The sequence below is a fragment of the Maniola hyperantus genome, chromosome 2 (assembly GCF_902806685.2).
Source record: "Maniola hyperantus chromosome 2, iAphHyp1.2, whole genome shotgun sequence".
Classification (NCBI taxonomy): Eukaryota; Metazoa; Arthropoda; class Insecta; order Lepidoptera; family Nymphalidae; genus Maniola; species Maniola hyperantus.
Genome location: NC_048537.1, coordinates 15062783 through 15084685, shown reverse-complemented (window position 1 = coordinate 15084685; position 21903 = coordinate 15062783). Strand labels below are relative to the sequence as shown.

General features: G+C 35.6%; 1 protein-coding gene across 7 annotated transcripts in view; it reads right to left on the bottom strand.

The window, feature by feature from the left end:
* Positions 1-4872: 4872 nt before the first annotated feature.
* The window catches only part of Rab32 (RAS oncogene family member Rab32), a 32379-nt gene continuing 15348 nt past the window's right edge, over positions 4873-21903 (bottom strand). For 6 of the 7 annotated variants that reach the window (XM_034981202.2, XM_069507215.1, XM_034981207.2 and 3 more), the window contains 4 exons: positions 13548-13761; positions 11767-11948; positions 11333-11476; positions 4873-8808 (listed from right to left, as the gene is read on the bottom strand). In XM_034981202.2, the coding sequence (XP_034837093.1) occupies positions 8683-8808; positions 11333-11476; positions 11767-11948; positions 13548-13761 (666 nt within the window). In that variant the 3' untranslated portion in view covers positions 4873-8682. Of the gene's footprint in view, positions 8809-11332; positions 11477-11766; positions 11949-13547; positions 13762-16497; positions 17113-21903 lie in introns of those variants that run through there. The other variant, XM_034981231.2, reaches the window with a different exon arrangement.

Sequence of the window (21903 nt, the reverse complement as noted above, 5' to 3'; positions counted from 1 at the left end):
AGCGTTCACTCAAGACTTAGTTTACCAAACAAGGAGTTACTTGTTTGATGAGTGATAATGCGAGATAAAAAATAATATGCATTTTACTGCTTTACATTCGTAAATATTAACTCCCGTCTAAATAGTACAGTGGGTACCTACTGACTAGTATCTTTATACTTACCTACACGATTTTTTGCGTTTATCGAAAGACTCGGGCATAAGCTATGCCCGCGACTTCGTCCGCGTGGACTACACAAATTTCAAATCCCCCTAGGATTGAATTTTCGAAAATCCTTTCTTAGCGGATGCCTATGTCATAATAGCTATCGGCATGCCAAACAGCCCGATCTGCGCAGTAGTTTGAGCTGTGCGTTGATAGATCAGTTAGTTAGTCATCAGTCAGTCAGTCACCTTCTCCTTTTATATATTTAGACTAACGTCCCTTTTTATCTCGTTTCTCTCGCCCCAGTTTCGTTGAAGTAGGAAACGTAAGACTAAGACGCACTAACTGCGAAATTCCAGACCAAAAATGATATTTTGTCCGCGGTTTCGTAAGTTTATTACTTCCGAGAAAGAGCCGGCAAGAGATGAATTGGTAAATTATGAAGGCAACGGAAAAAAATTATTGCACAATAATTATACAAAGTTATATTGTAACGTATTTAAATCGATTACTAAAGGCCGAAACGACTGACTGCAACTGCAAAACAGGTAATGTTACTCTGCAGTCCCAGGCTGAGTCGGTTGGGAAGTTAGGCGCAAAGCACACCAACGGAGTGGAGTGGTGGCGACTGGCGTGGTGTTTTAATAATTTAAACTCAATTTTTATACGCGCCTCTACTCGCCGCCAGCCACTGCGCCGCGCCACTTCTCTATTGGTCGCGCTGTGCCTCTACTTGCAACTGCGCTGCGCGTCTCTGCACGTCACGGCATAGAGCGTCAAAATATTATTGTATGGCGCATATCGCACTAGAGCGGCGCTGCACAGCGCTTCACCGCGCGTTGCCGCGCGTCGCGGCTGGGAGAATATTGTGAAGCGCAGCGCAGTAACGCTCTGTGCAGCGACGCTAGTGCGACATACCCAGCGGCGCGTCGCGTCGCTTCAGAATGAGTACGGCGCTCGGATAAGATACACGCGCATCGAGTTAAGTATTTAATGTACAGGCGTGATAGACCTCAAAATAAATAACTAGTTTTAATTTTTGGCACATGACGGGCTCTTAGAAGTATATCCTCAAAATTCCCAACCCCTAGGATGTCGACTTTCACCCTTTCCGTCTTGACTGTCGCTCATCTTGCGACGTTGCTGCTCGTACGCGAACGGACGTACAAGTGACGCGCAAGTGACGCGAGCTGCCGCGTACTGCAGTTGTAGTGCGGTAGGTACCGTGAGCGGCCTGAAGTGACGCTTTCTGCAGTCGGACTGAAGCGACGCGCAGCGCAGCTCAACTGCGTCTCTACTCGCCACGCTTATTTGACTCCACACGGCGCATTCAGTCTGCGCTGTGCTTCAGTAGTGGACCCCTGCCTGCATCTCGGAAATATAATCTACCTACTATTAGCAGTCGTGGTCAAATTCAGTCAGAGCTTGGCTTACAGATCCATGTATTTATTTCAACAATTGACATGCTGCTGCGTTGTGTTTCAGGCTTAAGAATATCGATAAATAAACGTCGGTCGGTGATATCTTAGACCGGACCATAAAAAAGGATTATTAGGACCTTGTCTTGTTCCAATTAAAATTCTATTAAATACAAGCAAAAAGCATTTTGATTGTTGGTAATGTAATTGTTTTTGTCTCGGAGACTATCAATACGAGTATGACAGATTATAATTTACATAATTTACTGAGAAATTATTGAAATATCATTCATCAATTCATGGTTGGGCGCACAATATAGCTGCTATAAAAATGAAAATCTTTATTTGTTTCAAAATAAACTAATATAATAATTTCACATAAGTAAAATCACCCTGGATGCTCTAACTAGGGCTTATATCCGTAAAAACATTTAGGTTCAAAGTAACTCGGGGTCAAAGATTTACATACAAATCTTAAAATCCGCGTAATTTTGAAGCTACATTTTTACGGAAGTCTGGCAAACCATATGCACAGATATATTAGTTTCTAAAACGTGTCTACAAAACATTGAGTTATAGATTGGTAGGTACCAATCTATAACTCAGGGGCCGATTTGTTGACAACTTCAAATGAAAATCAGACATACCTATACCTACCTACTTACCTAGATATTTTGTGTGCAGCTGCTCGGAAGCATTTTGAGCTCCACTTTATCAAATTCTGTTATGTTTGCCGCCTCAATTCCACTAAAAAAGCGGTTTCAAAGAGCGACTTAAATCAGATTTGAATTCCAGATAGGTGAAGTATTTTGTGGAATCAAACCTATCGCTAATTTATATAGCATCTCCAGCTTAATTATAGTTTATTTTGAATATTTTGGAATATTATGTTGATATCGTAACCTAAATGCCTCCTGTATCTACGTTAATACATACGAGAAATATTATAAATGTGAAAGACGAAAGTGGCTAGTAGTGGAGTCCACCGATTCCGCTGTCTTTCTCTAAACTGAATTTAGAGTATCTGCATCCTTTTCTTTTTAACAATGCTAAAAAGGGACAGAACATGAACTTTACATTTAAAGACTCTAAATTTTAGTGCACGCTATTAATTTAAACAGTAGGCTCGCGACTGTGCGCTTAAATCACGGGTATTACCATCTAAAAATTAAATTTAAAACTGTCAAACTGCGTCTGTCCTTTTCATATTACATTAGTAAGAAGAGGATGCGAATACCCTAAAATTAGGTTGTGCTCAGAATCAGTACCACTTGAAGCCGTAAAACAGCCAATCGTAGGAAGAGGAAGTCCTCAGAAACAACTCCGATTTAGTGTTTGGTTATTTTTAATATTATAAATACCTACATAATATATCCATCCATGGTCGCTAACTATGGGCCTCATAAGAAAGCTTGGAGTTTCTCTACGTGATCAAATCAGAAATGAGGAGATCCGTAGGAGAACTAGAGTAACCGACATAGCTCAACGGGTTGCGAAGCTGAAGTGGCAATGGGCAGGGCATATAGTTCGTAAAACGGATAACCGTTGGGGTCCCAAGGTGCTGGAATGGCGACCTCGCACCGGAAGACGCAGTGTTGGAAGACCCCCTACTGGGTGGACGGACGACATCAGACGTGTCGCAGGGAGCCGCTGGATTCAGGCGGCGCAAGACCGTGGCGTGTGGAAGTCACTACAAGAGACCTATGTCCAGCAGTGGACATCTATCGGTTGATGATGATGATGATACATAATATATCACACACCGGCTTTACTCACGTGTTTAGTCGACGTTACCCCGACCAGTTTCGAACCCATCTGGTGTCCTTTTTCACAGGGACTCAGTTCGCGCACGCGTCGCGGTGATACTGAGAATATTATTTAAAATCAGAAAGCTTTTGAAGCGAGTTTTTTTTTAATCCATATGTATGATAATATCTATACAATGTTGTCCAATAAAACGATTCGGTCTCTTTGAGAGGTTGTTTACAAGAGGCCAAATGCTATCAAATGACCTCTGAACACCTATGGGCAAAAAGGCCAGAGTTTTTGAGTTATTGATCGTTTTGTGTTTTTCAGAATAAATACGTGTTTTTTTTTATTAATTAAAAAAAAGTAAGGCATATTCCTAACATTTTGCGCGCAAATTTTAAAACCTCGAGTTGCTGGACGCAAGGTTCTATTAATTTCTACCTAGTAGCTTACTAGGTTAGGCTATCGTATGAGCAGTGGCGTGCACAGAGTCCAAAGCCAGGGTAAGCATTAGTAAGATAGGCCTTAGATAATAGATACACCTTATGTAGACCTATGGAATGGCAGGCCATAAAGAAAAATGTCGTTTCAACTAGGGTAAGCAGTACTTTTATGCCTCTATGAATTGCACGCCACTGCGTATGAGGTAGGTAGACCATGCTTATAAGACCAAAAAATAAATCCCTTCTTAAGTATATCAATACGATAACGGTGACCATACCTAATGACATGCTATACTAAGGTTGCCTTTCCACCAGAGATGTGCTATTTTTTTTTGTTCTTTATTTCAGGCATAATGTACCCATATTATTACAAAAGTCAATAAAATTATTAAAAAAATTTAAAAAAATTAAAAAAATAAAATAAAATCTACTATGCAGCTATAATGCGAACTGCTATGTAACAGGCAAGTACTCTGCTCTGCACATAGCTACACCACTCGCGATGGCATCAATAGCACGCATCCTTCCATATAAAAAACATATCTTAGTTGAATCCGTTTTCACTAGTGCTAAGCTATGTGCACCAATGAATATGATTGGTGGATATCAAATGCATCCATAGCAACGTAGCATAGCACATCTCTGATGGAAAAGCAGCCTTACCATAGTCCCACGGTGGAATAATTATATTATTATAATAGTAGGTACCTACCTAGTAAATGCGTGGCTATGTAGGCGTCTTGAAGGTTTTTTTTATTTTTATTCAGATACAAGTTAGCCCTTGACTGCAATCTCACCTGGTGGTAAGTGATGATGCAGTCTAAGATGATAGCGGGCTTACCTGGAAGGGGTATGGCAGTTTTTATTAAACCCATACCCCTTTGGTTTCTACACGGCATCGTACCGGAACGCTAAATCGCTTGGCGGCACGGCTTTGCTGGTAGGGTGGTGACTAGCCACGGCCGAAGCCTCCCACCAGACCAGACCAGAAATTTAGAAATTATAAAATTCCAAACCCCTGCCAGGAATCGAACCCGGGACCTCCCACTATTAAGACCACAGCGCTCACCACTGCGCCAGGGAGGTAATACAAAAGCCAAAGTGAAATCAAACATCATTACCATTTAAAACATTTTATTATATTATAAAGTAATTTCACGCGCTCTCACACAATAAGTAATACTTATTACAATAAGATAACTCGAATAATATACACGATGACCAAAATGTTAAATATCATCAGGACTCAAGTCAAAAATGGCACTTAACACTTTCAGAATAAAGTTTACAATTAATAGTAACTCTCAAGATAACAAAAAAACTGAATAATTAAGTATAATTTGGTTATACATATAAAATACTTTATAAGGCCGGGCCTAACACATCACAATCATTTATAGATAATAGGTACTCAAAACTCGCGGTGCGTGAACAAAGTGTCTAATAATTTCAATAAAAAGTCATTAATAAGACGTAATAAGATAAATGACAAAGGATACGAGATTAATAATTATAAAAATTCAAACTTCTTTAATATAAAAAGCAAAAAATAACAGTTTGTACCTAAATTATAATATAGGACTTCAAATATAATGTTGGCCACTAGAAGCTCTGCTAGTGGAACAAAACCGGCCGGCCTTATACTTTTTTACCATAGGGGTGCCTCATTCACTCATTACAAAACAATATATTCATAACAATTATTATTTAATAATAAAATCAAACAATTATTTATTAATTTCACCTAACATATTTGTTAAATAAATAATTGTTTTTTTATTTCAAGTAAAACTCAATTAGATTAACACGTTATTAGAGAGTCAATATTATACAATCATAATAATGTAAATTCGATATAAAGAGGCACTTCGTTATCAATTTGTTGATATTTTTACGTAATATCCAAAAATTATTATGAAATAGGTATATTTTGTAACTTAAACGAAATGTCCACTAGCAATAAAACTTGCAGAAGTCAACTCGCAGCAAGTGAATTCTGCAAATTTTAGTATACTCAAATGCACAATTTTTTATTTATAGTACTTATACGTGCTAAAACTTGTAGAAATTGCTTGCTGTGTGTGTGCACAGTGTGACTCGTCAGAGTTGACTTCTGCAAATTTTATGGGTAGTGGACACTTCACTTTATTATGAACGTTAGTCATTAATATTAGGTAAGTTGGTACCTTGTTACTAACAAGGTTGTCAATTAAAAAAATACCTATGTATTTAACTGTATGTGATTTTTCACTAAATAATATATGGCTGTGATTACACCTGTAAATTTTAAGTGTAATTCATTTACAACAAATTTATTAATGTGTATTTAAGTGTTTTTACAATTAGTAAATATTTTGTAGTAAGTTAATTATCACGGAAGCTACTTACGTGAGTAAAACTTACAGGTGTAATCGTGACCTAAGGTAAACGTTAGTAACGGGTCATGTAGTTTTGTGTAGACTTGTTAATAATGTTGTAGAAGTTCAAAGCGTGGCGAGTTGTATTTCACCATTTATTTCTGCTTTGTTGTGTTAGGTAGTAATTATTTTTATATTGTTACATAGGTTACGGGGTCGCTTTTGTTTAGAAAATAAAAAATGCCAATGCACTTGTTGTATTATTTTAAAAACTTGCCACCCCTAGCTAAAGGTTAGAACAAAAATAACAGCTGTCAACACAAAATTATATAAGGCTGGTGGCACACTCGATGTACACTTCTGACAAAACATTTCCGCAACTAAAGTCGCGCAAGGAGAACAGGTTATTATCGTTGCAATCATAGACTCAGATTTTTGCTTTACATCTATGATTAAAAACACCATTAACAAATATGAAATTTGCATAAGCAGTTCACTTAAAGAATAGGTGTTTATATTAAAAACACAGAACAACACCTACATTAAGTCCAATTATCTACTATATTATGTAAACATAAAAAGGGCTTTTATTAAAAAAAAAACAATGATAGACAGGTACCTACTTGAAGTCAAAATCTAGGGTTTAATTAAAAAACAACGAACTTACGAAGGTACTTGATCTAATTTCACTTAAAAGTAAAAAGTCCATAAATAAAATTTTCATTACACACTATAAGGCAACATGGCTTGGTCATTTTTGGCAAGTGTCATATTAAGTATTATTTTATCTGTCACATAATATGTGTAAGAATTTTAATTATCCAGCTGGCGTACTTAGCAAGGCTAACATGAAGTATATTTTGTATGTAGTATATACTAAAAGTCTTTATAAACTAAAAGTTAAAGCTTTTTGCGATTTAACAGAGGAACAAATTCTACAGAGAATAATTATACAAATATGTCAGCAACACTGACTAAATTACTAGTTATTTTTAGCTTATTTTAAAGAATTGGTTTGAATTCATAGTAATGATCAAGATTATCAATTTATTTATTGAAGTTGGTGTAATGAATTGGACATTATTTGACTCATCCGATGTCACGCAATTTGTGGCGGGGCAGCCATTTTGAATCGATTTGTATAAAAGCGGGTGTTTGACGGTTTTTAAGGCAGTCTCGCTCTGACTCGAGACTCTACGACTATTAAATACTCTTTGTGTTTAGGTCGCTATTTTAATAAAGTGGTTGCAATAGCATTTATTCCCCGATCAAGTTAATATTTCAGTTAGGTTAGTTTAAAGACTAAAACTCTCGATAAGCCTCTACGCGTTGTGATCCATATCCGCGCGCAAGTTTAATATGAGAGGACATTTTAACTAAACTCATCTAAAAATACCCAATAATTCGCCTGCTTTTCTGACTGACTCTTTTAAATATTATAATAAAATTAATATTAACACGCCAGATACGCAACTTCATCGCATCTGCGCAAATTTTCAACGAATTACACAATCTCTGAATTAATGCCTTCATTTGACACGATTTTGAGTAATACCACAAAACAATGAGGTGGCAGAAGATCAAGTCAAAATAACTTGCGATAACAGACAGTCACACATAGGCGAGCGCAGCCTATTCAGCTCAGTCTGTTTCAGCTGACGGGCTTAGTTTTGGAGCTCGCTGTCGCATGCCTCTGCGGATGAGAGCTATGGAAACTTTGCTCCGACATAAATCTGTCGTGAATGTTTTAAATTTATAATTTTCGTCGTTTAAATTCTAAGTAAAATCTAAGCAAAATCAGAGTACATTATAGATCTTAGCCATAGACGACGTCTCAAGACTCAAGTCTCTTTACTCTCAATCTAAGGCAGCCAAATGTTGGCTGTGTCGTATACACTGAGTTCAATAATTATGCGGGAGTGCGCTTCTTATGGCGCGTTGTAATGAGCAGACCTTCTACTTTGTGGTGATATCCTAAAGGCCCTTGAACACGATGGGCCAGTGCACTTATGCTAACGAATACTAGGCCACTTGGCACAATACGTCAGTCGCACACACGTGACATGGTTAGTGGCTCAGGAGTCACGATGGTCGGAGCTGAGTATTAGACCAGTACACTGGCCTAACGTGTATTAGAGCTATTACAGTAACTTAATAAATATGTACTACTTTGTTCGTTCGTTATTGCTTATAATATGACTTATGAGTATAGGTATAATTTGTTCGAATTAAACATCGAGCATTTCCACAGATAAAATAAAAAGGTATAACAATAATTTTGATCGCTATAAACTTAAGCCAGGTTTACATATCGAAGTAATGTTTACGAACAAAAATATAATATTAATTACATGGCTGTTATAATCTAATAGTTAGTTTTTAGAAGTTTTAATAATTTACCATGGGGTAAATAACGTTTTTTTATTTGATTGGTAGATCGTCAGCGAGACACGAAACTATGTATATGTCTATTATAACAAGCCTCATCAAAGGGGGAAGATGGAAATCATTACATCGTTATGTAAACCCACAATTACATTATAATGGACGTGTATTCTCTCACTGATTGGTCAGCACGCACAGGACTTGCCTGTACTCGTATCTCGATTGTTCTCGCCGTTGGCAATCTTGTGGTCAAGCCCGAACTTCTCACCGTCTTTGTCATTGCTCTGTAGTAATTTATCGTTTAGAAGAATCTGAAATAAAAAAGATAATTATGTATCACACAAGTCTTAGATGACAATGATCCTTTAACTCATACTTCAAATATCGTGCTTAAGACACAAGTCAAGGTGTTGAGATTTTGTTATTTCATCTGTTCAAATAAAATTAACTAAAACATTAATCGATATCAAAGAAAATATAGATTATCATTGGGTAGGTACATTGTTATGTACCCAATGATAAAATCACAATAACTATCAAATCGTCTCACAATAACTATCTAACATGTCATTAAAAATTATAAAAGAAATACTTTGCCAACGCTTTTGTGTCTAACAAAGCGGTTGAGGTAGAATTAACGGTTTTCAAATGAAACTAAGGAAATTGGTAATTTCTTCCAATTTGTAAGTATGTTTCACTAAGATAAGCGGCGGGTTATCCCCCTAATATTTATAATCAAAGTTCAGCCATAGATCATCCATTAAGTATTTATATTGATAGTTTATTCAACACTGGTTTCAGTAGAAAATAAATTGATTATCATACAGTTTTTATTTTACATAAAAGGTTGATACATTATGTTGCCTAATTTCAATATGATAGAAGCAGCGGAAAGCAAGGTTTCATTTAAGATGAATAATTCATATTGCTATGTTTTAACTTTAAAAATGCGTAGCGTGCATCTCGAAAGATGAGAGGAAAAGACCTCCTTAGAAGACAGCCAGGCAGCTAAAATACCTTCCTTTTAATCAGCTAAAATACCTTCCTTGTAATAACGCTGGATTCTTCAAAAAAGTTGCACAATGCAATTACGGTTTTAATGCAATTTGAATTTTTTCGTTCAATGTAAACCTCACTTTATAACAGCCTCAATGTTAGGGTTGTCTCAATAAAATTGTATGTACATTTTATGTAAAATAAAATCTGTATAATCCTCGTAATCAAATTTCGACCACGGCGATAATCTCTCTTGATTATCATAGTCCGATGGGGCGGCAATCCGACATGACTAGAGAGAGATAAGGCCAAACTATTAATTATGTATTCTGAGGTTGGGCACGGGACCGTCGGCTTTGTGTTGTAATGTAACTTCAATTTCCCACTGACGTACTACTGAGAATTTCTTGACAGAAAACGCCTTTTTGGCCAGACCTGGGACAATAATAATATATTATGATGCACATAGTTAATAGACCAACTAGGTTGTCTCGTTGTACCTATGTGTATAATAATAATATATTATTATATGTGCAGCCTCTTGTATACACATGATATTACATTTTTGTGTGATCAAAAGCACAAAACATTTTAAACTGATGTCGCTTTATTTTAATTGCGAGCTCTACGTCAAGGTATAATGACGATTACTGTTTTACTTCTTGATAAAAAACTTTATCTCTTATTTTTAGATATACCTATGTAGCCATACAATGAAATGCTTTAACCAAATAACATTTTGATGATGCCTGTTATAGTATCATTGACGTTAATAAAACGGTTTTTTATCACACAAAGAAGCATTGTGCCCTTCATAAAAAGTAATCGACCAGGGCCTTAAGCGTTCCGCATCAGGAAATAATATAGTAGATACTAACCTAACAAATTATCTATGTTTAAGTTGTAGGTCAATCTTTGGTAAATCGCTCGCATATATTAAACCTTAAAATAATATAAATTATTATCTATTATTTTTTTATCTTATTCTTCTATAATAAAATCGATTTTGCATACGAATAATAAGTAGGTACCTATTACCTAATATATTTTGAATTAGGTAATTTAATATGTAGGTATTATTAAGATAAGAAAATCTAAAATTTTGGACTGGAATGTGTAATAAAAGTCTCAATTTAAATATTTATCACGGTAATCCTAGAATAATAGCATAATATGCTGACGTACCTACACTTATATTGGGCGTGGGAACGTAAAAATATAAAATATATTATACGAACATGTTTACCCAATATATTTTATAACATCCTTAAATATACAGCTGAGTTAACGATTGACTTGGTGGGTTGATTGAAGCTAAGGTAACTCGTAAAAAACCGGCCAAGTGCGAATCAGACTCGCGCACTGAGGGTTCCGTACTACAATCGTATTTTGTCGACATTTCGCACCATAAAATAAATCAAAAACTACTTACTAGATCTCGTTCAAACCAATTTTCGTAATATACATCAAAGTTATATTTTTTTAGATTTATCATTCTCTTATTTTAGAAGTTACAGGGGGGGGGGGGGGGGAGGAGACACACATTTTACCACTTTGGAAGTGTCTCAAAAAAAAGCTTGAGTATGGGGAACCCCCAAAATTTATTGTTTTTTTTTTCTATTTTTGTGTAAAAATCTTAATGCGGTTTACAGAATACATCTACTTACGAAGTTTCAACAGTATAACTCTTATAGTTTCGGAAAAAAGTGGCTGTGACAGTCAGACAGACATGACGAATCCCCTTATAGGGTTCCGTTTTTTGCCATTTGGCTACGGAACCCTAAAAATCACATCACACAAACCAAACCAAATTCAAATTTTAAAAATCAGTTAACTTACCTTATTGACTAAAGATCGTGCTGCCTCTTCAATGTTGATGTTTTCTTTTGCAGAGGTCTCGAACCAACCCGCGAAGCCTTTCTCCCGACAGTATTCGTCCATTTTTGTGGCGGAATTAACTATTCCTTCTTTTTGCTGGTCACACTGCGGGATGGAACAGAAGATTAACCATAATTATCGTAAAAAGTACATCCATAGTTATCCATACTAATATTATAAATGCGAAAGTGTGTCTGTCTGCTAGATTTTCACGGCCCATCCGTTCAACCGATTTTGATGAAATTTGGTACAGAGATAGCTTGGATCCCAGGGAAGGACATAGGCTACTTTTTATCCCGGAAAATCAAAGAATTCTCATGGGATTTTTAAAAAGTCCACGCGGACGAAGTCGCGAGCATAAGCTAGTTGCTAATAAATAATTATTTAAGCCTTACCTTATTCGCCAGGAGTATGCACGGTATGGGCGACCCGTCGGGCAGCTGAACCTTGGTGTCCAGGTCGTTTTTCCACTTGACCACCGCGTCGAATGTGGCCACTCGCGACACGTCGAACACTATGAAAGCACCCACGGCCTCCTTGTAGTACACGCGGGTCATGTTGCCGAAACGCTCTTGACCTAGGAAACAATCAGTACATCAACAAAACCTATACTGTTGTATAGAAGCAGGCGTTACTTTGCGGAAGTCCATGATATACAATGAACCAAAAGCTTAATTTGCTATAATCCGCTGAAACAGGTCGAATCTGTATGCATTTCGCATGCTGTATGTTGCACCATACAGATTCGACCTGTTTCAGCGGATTATAGCAAATTAAGCTTTTGGTTCATTGTAAAACCTATACTGGTGCTTGAACTTGAGCAGTTGCGAACGCCTGGCGCAGTAGTAAGCAGTGTGGTCTTATTAGTGGGAGCTCCCGGGTTCGATTCCTAGCAGGGATTTGGAATTTTATAATTTCTAAATTTCTGGTCTGGCTTCGGCCGTGGATAGTTACCACCCTACCGGCAAGCCGTGCCTCCTAGGGATTTTTCTTGTTTTCCTTTCCCCTTCAACTAAGCGTAAAGCTTGTGTTAGGTAGGTTAGGTTGCAGAAACTTTTTATATAAAATACAACTTACCTACCTCAGAAACGTTAAGGAGAAATCATTAACAACAAGGACATGCCCAACAGCAAAAAAATAACCATCAACGACATAAATATCCAAGAAAAGATATATTCCATGTCGTCCATTTTAAATGAAATGTCAATAACCTATCAATCAAAATCATGCGCATAAATAATAAATATTTAAAAACAGTAGATCAGTAAAAGCGGAAACAAAAAGTTTTCAAGTAGAAAAGTACCCAAAACCCAAGACTTGTACTTAACTAGCTGATGCCCGCGACAATTGGCAAATAAACTACGCTAATCGTTAATTCAAAGGTTGAAATTAACTACTAAGGTTATGATTATTAAAATAAGTAAGTAGAATAATCGAAATTTTTAGTCCGCTTGGATTTAGATTTTTAAAAATTTCCGGAATAAAAAAGTAGTCACGTCCCTCTCCTGGTCTTTGACTATACCCATGTAAAAAATCACGTCGACCCGTTGCTTCGTTGTGACGTGATTGAAGGACAAACCAATAAACCAACAAACAAACACACTTTCACATTTGTTATAGGGGTAGTGATATAGGGGTAGTGACTATCGACCCGCCCCAGTTTCACACGGGTAGCTTATTAAAATTTTCGTAGAGATCTCTTATTTTTTGAAAATAAAATAAGTGGTACTGATGATGCAGCCTAGGGTAGAGCGCACCTGCTTAGTAGGTGCTTATTTACTCTTTTTTTTTAAGGTACCAATATTATAGCTTGTGGAGAAAACTGAAGCCGGATGAGCATTCTAGCAGTGCGTATTAGAAACGAGGAAGCGAATAGCTTTGTACGAGTCCGTGGAATTTCGACTAAATATTATTATGTATGTTTTAAGCAATCGTAGTGTAGGACGCCCTCCAACACGATGGACCGACGATATAAAGAGGCTGGCGGGAAGCGGCTGGATGAGGAAGGCTGAGGACCGGGTGTGGTGGCGCTCTTTAGGGAAGGCCTATGTCCAACAGTGGACATCCACAGGCTGATGATCTGCACCTTACATCATCATCATGATGATGATGATGTAAGGTGCAGACCTTTGCGATGCTTCGAGGAACAATAGTAAAATAGTGAGGGGGAACTAACCTGCAATATCCCATAGCTGTAACCGGATAATTGTATTCGCGTCCCAATTGAGCACTTTAAGGGCGAAGTCCACTCCGATCGTCGCTCTATAATGCTGACTGAAGAACTGGTGTACATATCGCTTGATGATGGACGTCTTCCCGGTGCCTAGCTCTCCAATCACCAGGATCTTGTATAAATGCTCCCGCCTCTCAGCACTTGCAGTGGCATGGGCCTGCAATAGTAAAAGGCCCGTTAGAAGTGATAACTATGGTAAGTATTGGAACCTATAAATAATAATATGATCACAGTACAAAAAAAAAGAACCTGTTTCATGACAATCTAACAAGAAAAAGGTAAAAAAAAATATGCCGTGTTAAGCTATACAAAGTCTCCGATAACCATGTCGGAGGATTGCCAGCGAAACATACATTTTTTTAAAAAAAAACCTATAAATAATAATCTATAGGAATTGGCGAAGCTTTGGACTAAGTGGACCGTTGTACTTTTGCGCTGCCTATAAAGGGATTTCATGCTAGACAAGTATTTAAGTCTGTGCTATGTCTATGAGGTAATATTACTTGGATCTCGTATATTTTTGTTTTTAAAATCGATAAGCTTTCCTTAAATTTTTAGGATTCTTATACTTCCTACAATCTAAATTTCATAATGAGGTGCAACAGATAGACCCGAAGAGATATTACTGCTTATGCAGGAATATTGCAATAATTGATTTAAAACCTTCTGTTGTCGGTACACTGAGAAGACTCGTAAAACAAGATTATTTGTTGTAAGAATCTTTGTTGCGTACCTTGACCATATATTGCGTAATATATAATAGGAGTAATTAATTGACTGACCTATCAACGTGCAGTTAAAACCACTGGGTCTAAAACTTGAAATTTTGACTTCCACTAAGAACAGATTTGGAGAAATTCCAACGGGAATTTCAAAAAGTCTTAATAGCAAGACTCGGGAATTGCACATCCTATTTATGGCTAAGCAGCAGATCATTAGTTAATTCACGTCAATTAAAAGACAATTTGCCGTAGGCTTCCGAACCAGAATTTATTGATGCTGCATCGATGTAATATCGAGACAGCTTGCTATCTTTAATCATGATTGCGAGATAAAATATATGCCTATAAGTAATATATCTTCCTACAGAGTGTCATCATTCATGATCCCAAGATCTAATGATTTTGTAGGTTATATACAGAGTCGTGACATGTTATTAAATTCATATTATGTGCATATAATTTGCATATCTGCATACAGTATTCAATGATTTAGTATTTACTGAATAATCCGTTTTATCATCAAACAAATCACTTTTATATATAAATTGAAATTGAAAATGATATAAGACGCATATGGCTACCTCGTGCTACGCCATAGAGGTATATAAAGTTCAAAGGGTGATAGAACGCAATAATTATTTTAATTTAAAATAAGTACATTTGTTACAAGCCGTACAAGGTTACTGATTATTATTATCTAAATATATAAAAAGAAAAGGTGACTGACTGACTGACTGACTGATCTATCAACGCACAGCTCAAACTACTGGACGGATCGCGCTGAAATTCGGCATGCAGATAGCTATTATGACGTAGGCATCCGCTAAGAGAGGATTTTTGAAAATTCAACCCCTAAGGGGGTGAAATAGGGGTTTGAAATTTGTGTAGTACACGCAGACGAAGTCGCGAGCAAAAGCTAGTCTAAATATATAAAAAGAAAACTGACTGACTGATCTATCAACGCACAGCTCAAACTACTGGACGGATCGGGCTGAAATTTGGCATGCAGATAGCTACTATGATGTAGGCATCCGCTAAGAAAGGATTTTTGAAAATTCAACCCCTAAGGGGGTGAAATAGGGGTTTGAAATTTGCGAAGTCACGAGCATAAGCTAGTTGTTAGAATATGTTGAGGACAGTTTAACGTACGCTCTGACTTCCAAGGAAAGGGGGGCCAAATACGGACCACTGCACTGTGAATAAACTATCCGATAATGATTTAGGATAGTATGAAATCAACTAAGCTGCGCCACCCTTTGGCTACATCACAAATGACTATCCTAAGCTCATAGCTTAAAATCCTGACTAACTATTCAAAAATATGGTGATTTACGGTTAATGACTAGATACCTACCTACCTACCTAGTACCTATGCTTAATTAGATATTTTATTCACATTCATCATTCATTTTTTGTTTTCAAAAAAATTTGCTCTCCTAACAAAATAGTGCTTTAATTAAAAAGTATTGAGTAGGTAGTAGACAGTGGCGTGCACAGGGTTTGAAGCCAGGGTAGACATTAGTTAGGTAGGAACCTGTTTACTGGCAGGTCATAATGTAAAATTTGCATTGAGCTATTACAACTGGGGTAAGCAGTGCATTTATGCCTCTATGACCTGCACGCCACTGGTAGTAGACTATATATATTTTGTGACATATCACTTTCTAAACGCCTCACGCCTAAATACATAATTAGATACATATGTAAATAATGTTGGTAGGTGCTTATTTGACACAAATATCTTAATAGATAAGAACGAATTTTATTGTAGATACTTAGTAAGATATCTGTGCCATATAACAATAACAGCCATGATATTTATTAAGCAATCACAGATTATTTATTTATTTAAATGCCAAATGACTCAATTAAATAAACCTTTCGTCATTTCAGTTTCCAGAAAAGTGATAGATAACAAACAGCTCCAGATACTTATATATTGTGTCTCAAAATCATATATCCCATAAAAGTTAGTATAAGTATGGCGAGACCAATAATAATAATTAATCTATGGTATTAATATTTTCTAAGTAGAATTCAAAGTTTGAATAATAATAAAGCTTTTATAGGTAACTTAAATAATTCCTAGTAGATACTAGGAATTATTTAAGTTAAATAATTCTCATCACTAAACAATCAGTATTTTGCTACATATTTTCGTACCTACTTACATTTCTGTTATATTTTGGTGGCATCTCCAAAAGTGTGTTAATATCAAAATACACGAAAAACACAAGTATTAGTCCAGTAAAACACAACCGTCGAGTAAGAAAGGTGTTTCACAAAAACGCACATTTCCGCACCCCCCTACTTTTACCACATTACGAAAATTACGTATTTAAAAGTACCTAAAAATTTAATGAATATCCATTAAGTACTTATCCGTTTTATTAAAGTTTCTTAAGTATCCTCTTTATCAGTGAAATCCAGTTAATAAATCTATCAATACCTATGATTTATTTACGTTGTTTATTATCAAAGCTAGGTACACTAATTTTTTTACACTCCTTCTTGACTTGTGTATAATATTTATCTAGAAAGTTTTATATTACATATTTTATTGTAAAGAAACGCGAATTTTAAAGTATCTGTATTTATTGTAAGTATAATTTTTATTTTATTAATATTAACAGCCAACCAATTATTCTTAAAATACACTGAGAAACGTAAAAGTATCTAATTCAAAAATTAACCACTTTTGCACTACTTTGTTGCCAAAAAACACCTATTGACTCTGAAAACAACGAATACTGTCTTCTTGAGGGAAATAAGTACGTTCCGTCGTCATTTTATGATACTATTGAACTGTTTCGTACTTCGATCGGGTACTTATTTGTTTGCTGTGACTGGCGCTTATCGGACATTTGATAAGAAGTAGGGAGGTACTTAAGTATTTGTCATTTACACTTTACACTGGCGACGACTTCGTGTATCTACTATCTAGTTACACGTTGTTTATCTTGCGCAGTTATCTTCGTTATTAAACAACTGTATTCAAATTATACTCTAGGTAGTAAGTTAGGACGAACGTTACTAGCTATTACCTGACGAAGGTAAGGTTGGATAGTTTATCGCAGTTTATTTTAAGTTCAGCCAGCCATTCACAACGCTTTAGTCATAGCCTCTCTCTCTCTAGTTCATTCTGCTTCAACCGCCAGTCATGCAACTGGACCTTAGTAATGCTCCATTGGATATTTGATCGTTGACATGATCTTTACCGCAAATGTAACAAAATACTTCAACTCGTTTCTCAGCTCAACGATGTAGAAGCGGACTGGAATCTGAATGATAATCGGTTCAAACCCCACCCATTGCTTTTTTATAGTACGGGTCAAATTCCAATCACAAAATTAGTTGAAGTAGAAAGGAAAGTGAGTACCGATTCCGTTGTCTTTCTCTAAATTAAATTTAGAGTATCTGCATCCTTTTCTTTTTAACAATGCTAAAAAGGGACAGAACAGGAACTTTACATATTTAAAGACTCTAAATTTTAGTGCACGCTACAAATTTAAACAGTCAAACAATCACGGGTTTTACCCTCTAAAAATTAAATTTAAAACTGTCAAACTGCGTCTGTCCTTTTCATATTACATTAGTAAGAAGAGGATGCGAATACTCTAAAATTAGGTTGTGCTCATAATCAGTACCAAATTATCATCATAAGCATCATCATTTGCGCTCTTCGAAGCGAACTTTGGCGGTCATTACGCGAAAAGCTTATCTATCTGAAGCTGCTTCTTTTTCTTAATTTGAGCTACTAAAGCCCTGTACAGTCTCTTACTGGAGCTCTTTTGCCTGTTATTCTTCCGTCCACTAATCTTGAGAATGCGAATAGAATATTACAGTCATCTTTAACGGGACTAAAAAGAAATCTATGAATTCTTATAAAACTACGTGCGAAGGTACTTGACCACTGATTCCAAAATCTAGTATACCCAACTATGTCTAAAAATCATTTGGGTCTAGAAGCAACAACTATGTAACCGTTGATCTACAGATCGATATAGAAACAAGCAAGGTTATAGGCATTGTTGTATAAGAGAATCATTAACTGTATACATTGGTTAAATCCCTTAACCCTTTTATCAGTGCGCATTACTGCACAATACCTACCTTTGATGCGATTAGTAATTGTATCATGAACACACTGTCTGTGACTTCGTCCGCGTGGACTACACAAATTTCAAACCCCTATTTCACCCCCTTAGGAGTCGAATTTTCAAAAATCCATTCTTAGCGGATGCCTACGTCGTCATAGCTACCTATCTGCATGCCATTTCAGCCCGATCCGTCGAGTAGTATGAGCTGTGCGTTGATAGATCAGTCAGTCAATCAGTCGGCTAGTTAGTCTTTTCCTTTTATATATATAAGATGAATCTTAATCCTACTTCTACCAAAGTAGATCCATTGCTCTAGACTGCTGCTTATTATTAACACAAAAATATTATGAAAAATAAGATTAACTACGCAAAAGTGCTTGAAGTGATTAGTTAGATCCACGGGTTAGATCCCATTAAATATTAAAATACCAAAGAAACTTTGATTAATATTAGATTGTCTTTTAATAACTACCTATAAGTATATTATTAACTAATAACGAAGAACCGCAAGTTAGGTATGTGGGCAGTGCTACGTAGATATCAGTTGGTAATAAGAAGGTTGGTATTTATATTTAACTTAGTAAAGAAGCCCTAAACGTTACAAGAGTTTAAAAGATCATAGTGATCCGATATAGTAGATTCTTTGGAGCGTAAAGTGAAATGTATAGTAATTGGATTTTGGTTAAATAATTAAGGGTATCAAGCATACATTGGCATAGATCATTAACTAATGGATCTGTTTTAATTAGTTAATGGATGAAATAACTGTCTGATGTTTCATCATCGAAATAGATTACCTATAAGTATTTTGTCAATAAAGGAAAAAAATAGCACCGGTGTACCTAATTTGCAATAGAAAATTGCAAAATAGGTACACATACGATATCATTTATATTTAATTGCGGGTACGTCTGATATTAAAACGAGTGTCAATAAAGAAACGAAGCGGTGCTAATTATTCCATCTCACTTACACACTAAACTCAAGTACGTAGGTATAACGCGTAAAATTTAACTCCTCACGTGCCATTTTAACTTTGTGTCAAATTTCATGTTAAAAGTATGATTTTAGTCCTTATTTGACATGACAGTTGACCCATAGAGTTAAAATGGCGCGTGAGGAGTCATTTAAAATTTTGTACGGACTAGTTTTAAGATACTGTTTAAATATGTACCTATAATACCTAATGTCCTCGAACCAGATTTTAAATAATTGAGCATTATAGTGAGCGGCAGCTATCGATACCGAATTGCACAACTATTGGAACCACAAACTTGAAAACTTAGATGGGGTGTCAAGTTACGTCTTCGCATCAGCGGTGGCCCTCAACCGCATGTTAGAAAACCAAGCGCTTAAAGCGGCTTCAACAATAGACTATGAAAATTACAAAGGATCTAAAACAGCGCTGTTTATTGAACTCAGAGGAGTGAAGCCAATTAAAGTACTGGAAAACACGAAGCTAGCAGTTTAGACAGTAGATGATGAAAATATGATTGTGTAATCTCAATATATTAGAATTAGATCTATCTATAAACTAAACAATCTCAATCAACACAGAACAGACATAGAACATAGATAAGAGAAACAAGGAATATACGATGCAAATATAATATAGGATCTGAAACAGCGCTAGTTGATGACTTCATCAACTAGCGCTGATTGATGATCATCTAGAGATGATTATCATTATTATTATTAGGCTGGGCAAATTATAAGAACAAACAATCTTCTATTGAAGAAATAGGTACTTACTTACCAACAATTTTTATTTATTTAATAGGTAACCTATGTTCATGCGAGAAACATTTAAAATCACAATGCAAATTCTAAGAAAAAAAAAATTAAAATTCCAAAAAAGTATATAATTACTTAAAACACACAATAAAACACCACGCGGAAAAATTCTTACAAAATTTTAAAATAAAAGTGGAGTTCGATGTAAAAATAATATTAACTGATAACGTGACATTCTGCAGGTGTACTAATCAGGTTTTTGGCATAGATTTTTTGGAATTTTAAAATTGTAATTTTGAATTAAAAAAACTAGTTCTGCTAGAAAATAAAAGTCATAGGTAGGTACAATATAGTTCGATAGAAAATAATAACATGACTTTGCAACTGGACTGATCAGGTTTTTGGTAACCACTTGTGGACCTTTATAATTAAAGAGATCGATGTTTTTGTAGTATTCCGTAGGTACTTACTCAAAATCAATAATCATAAGTAACACTTACATTATAATTATTCATCCATCCGTCTGTCACTGTAGTTTTTAGAATTCCGTACCTCAAAAGGAAAAAGGACTGTCCGTCTGTCTGTCGTGTCTGTCAAGAAAACCTATAGGGTACTTCACATAGACCTAGAATCATGTAATTTGGCAGCTAGATAGGTCTTCTAGCACAAGTAAGGGAATAAATCTGAAACCTGAAATATTGGTTAATCTGAATACTTAGGTTATTTTTAAAGTTATGATAGGAGAAACTTACTGACAGACATGTCAATAGCAATCTTGAGATTTTACATGTAGACTCTTTAACGTAGACCCCCACTAAGAAAGTATTTTGAGAAATTTCAATAGTAGGTATAAATATAGGTAGGTATAGGCTTTGAAAATTTACTTGAGCTAAGCAAGCAAAGTTATATCTGAAAAGTTTTCCCTGAAACAACTGCGTAGTTAATACAATGGTTAGAGACGAAGCTGTAACGAACGAAACAACGAACCAATAAGAAAAAATATTAACATTAGGTATTTGAAACAAATCAAATATAAATGCGACAATATAAAATAAATCTTAGAAGCAACATATCAAAGAAAAAATCGAACGCGTAGGTGATGCGTAGAATCAAAAATAATATAATTAATGTACTTAGTTGATACAGGTTATGGCATTTCAAGAATTCATTGATATAAACTAGATATTATAAACATTTCTAAAGTCTGTGAAATAGAAATATTGAATTTAAAATGTATCTCCAAAAACCATTACAAAATTCATAGATCAAAAAATAAAATAAATAAAACATCATTTGTAGTCAAACCGGTAAACTTAATGTTCTAAGAAGCGTGCCAAAATAGTCCGAAATAAAATACACGTTTTTAGTGTTCAGTGTTATAAGAGGTAGATCATTTAAAAAGTAAAGTTAGTAGGCTAGTGATAATAATTAAGAATTTCATTTTCCTACATACCGAGATAAAATTATTTACTTATTTTACCAGGACTTTTTTAACATTTTCATTCGTAACGCTTTTCTGATATCGAGGAGAGAATTTTGAATTGTGACCAGCGGCCGCGGAATATACAGTGAAACTGCACCCCTTAAGATTTAACTTCAGTCAGATTTCACAGAAATCTGGATTAGGATGCATCATAGATTGATAATAATAATTTTTGTTCATTTTTGATTGCGTGAAATTATATAAAAACTTATTTAATTATTCAGAAATAGCTGATATATTATATAGGTATAGGTACTTAT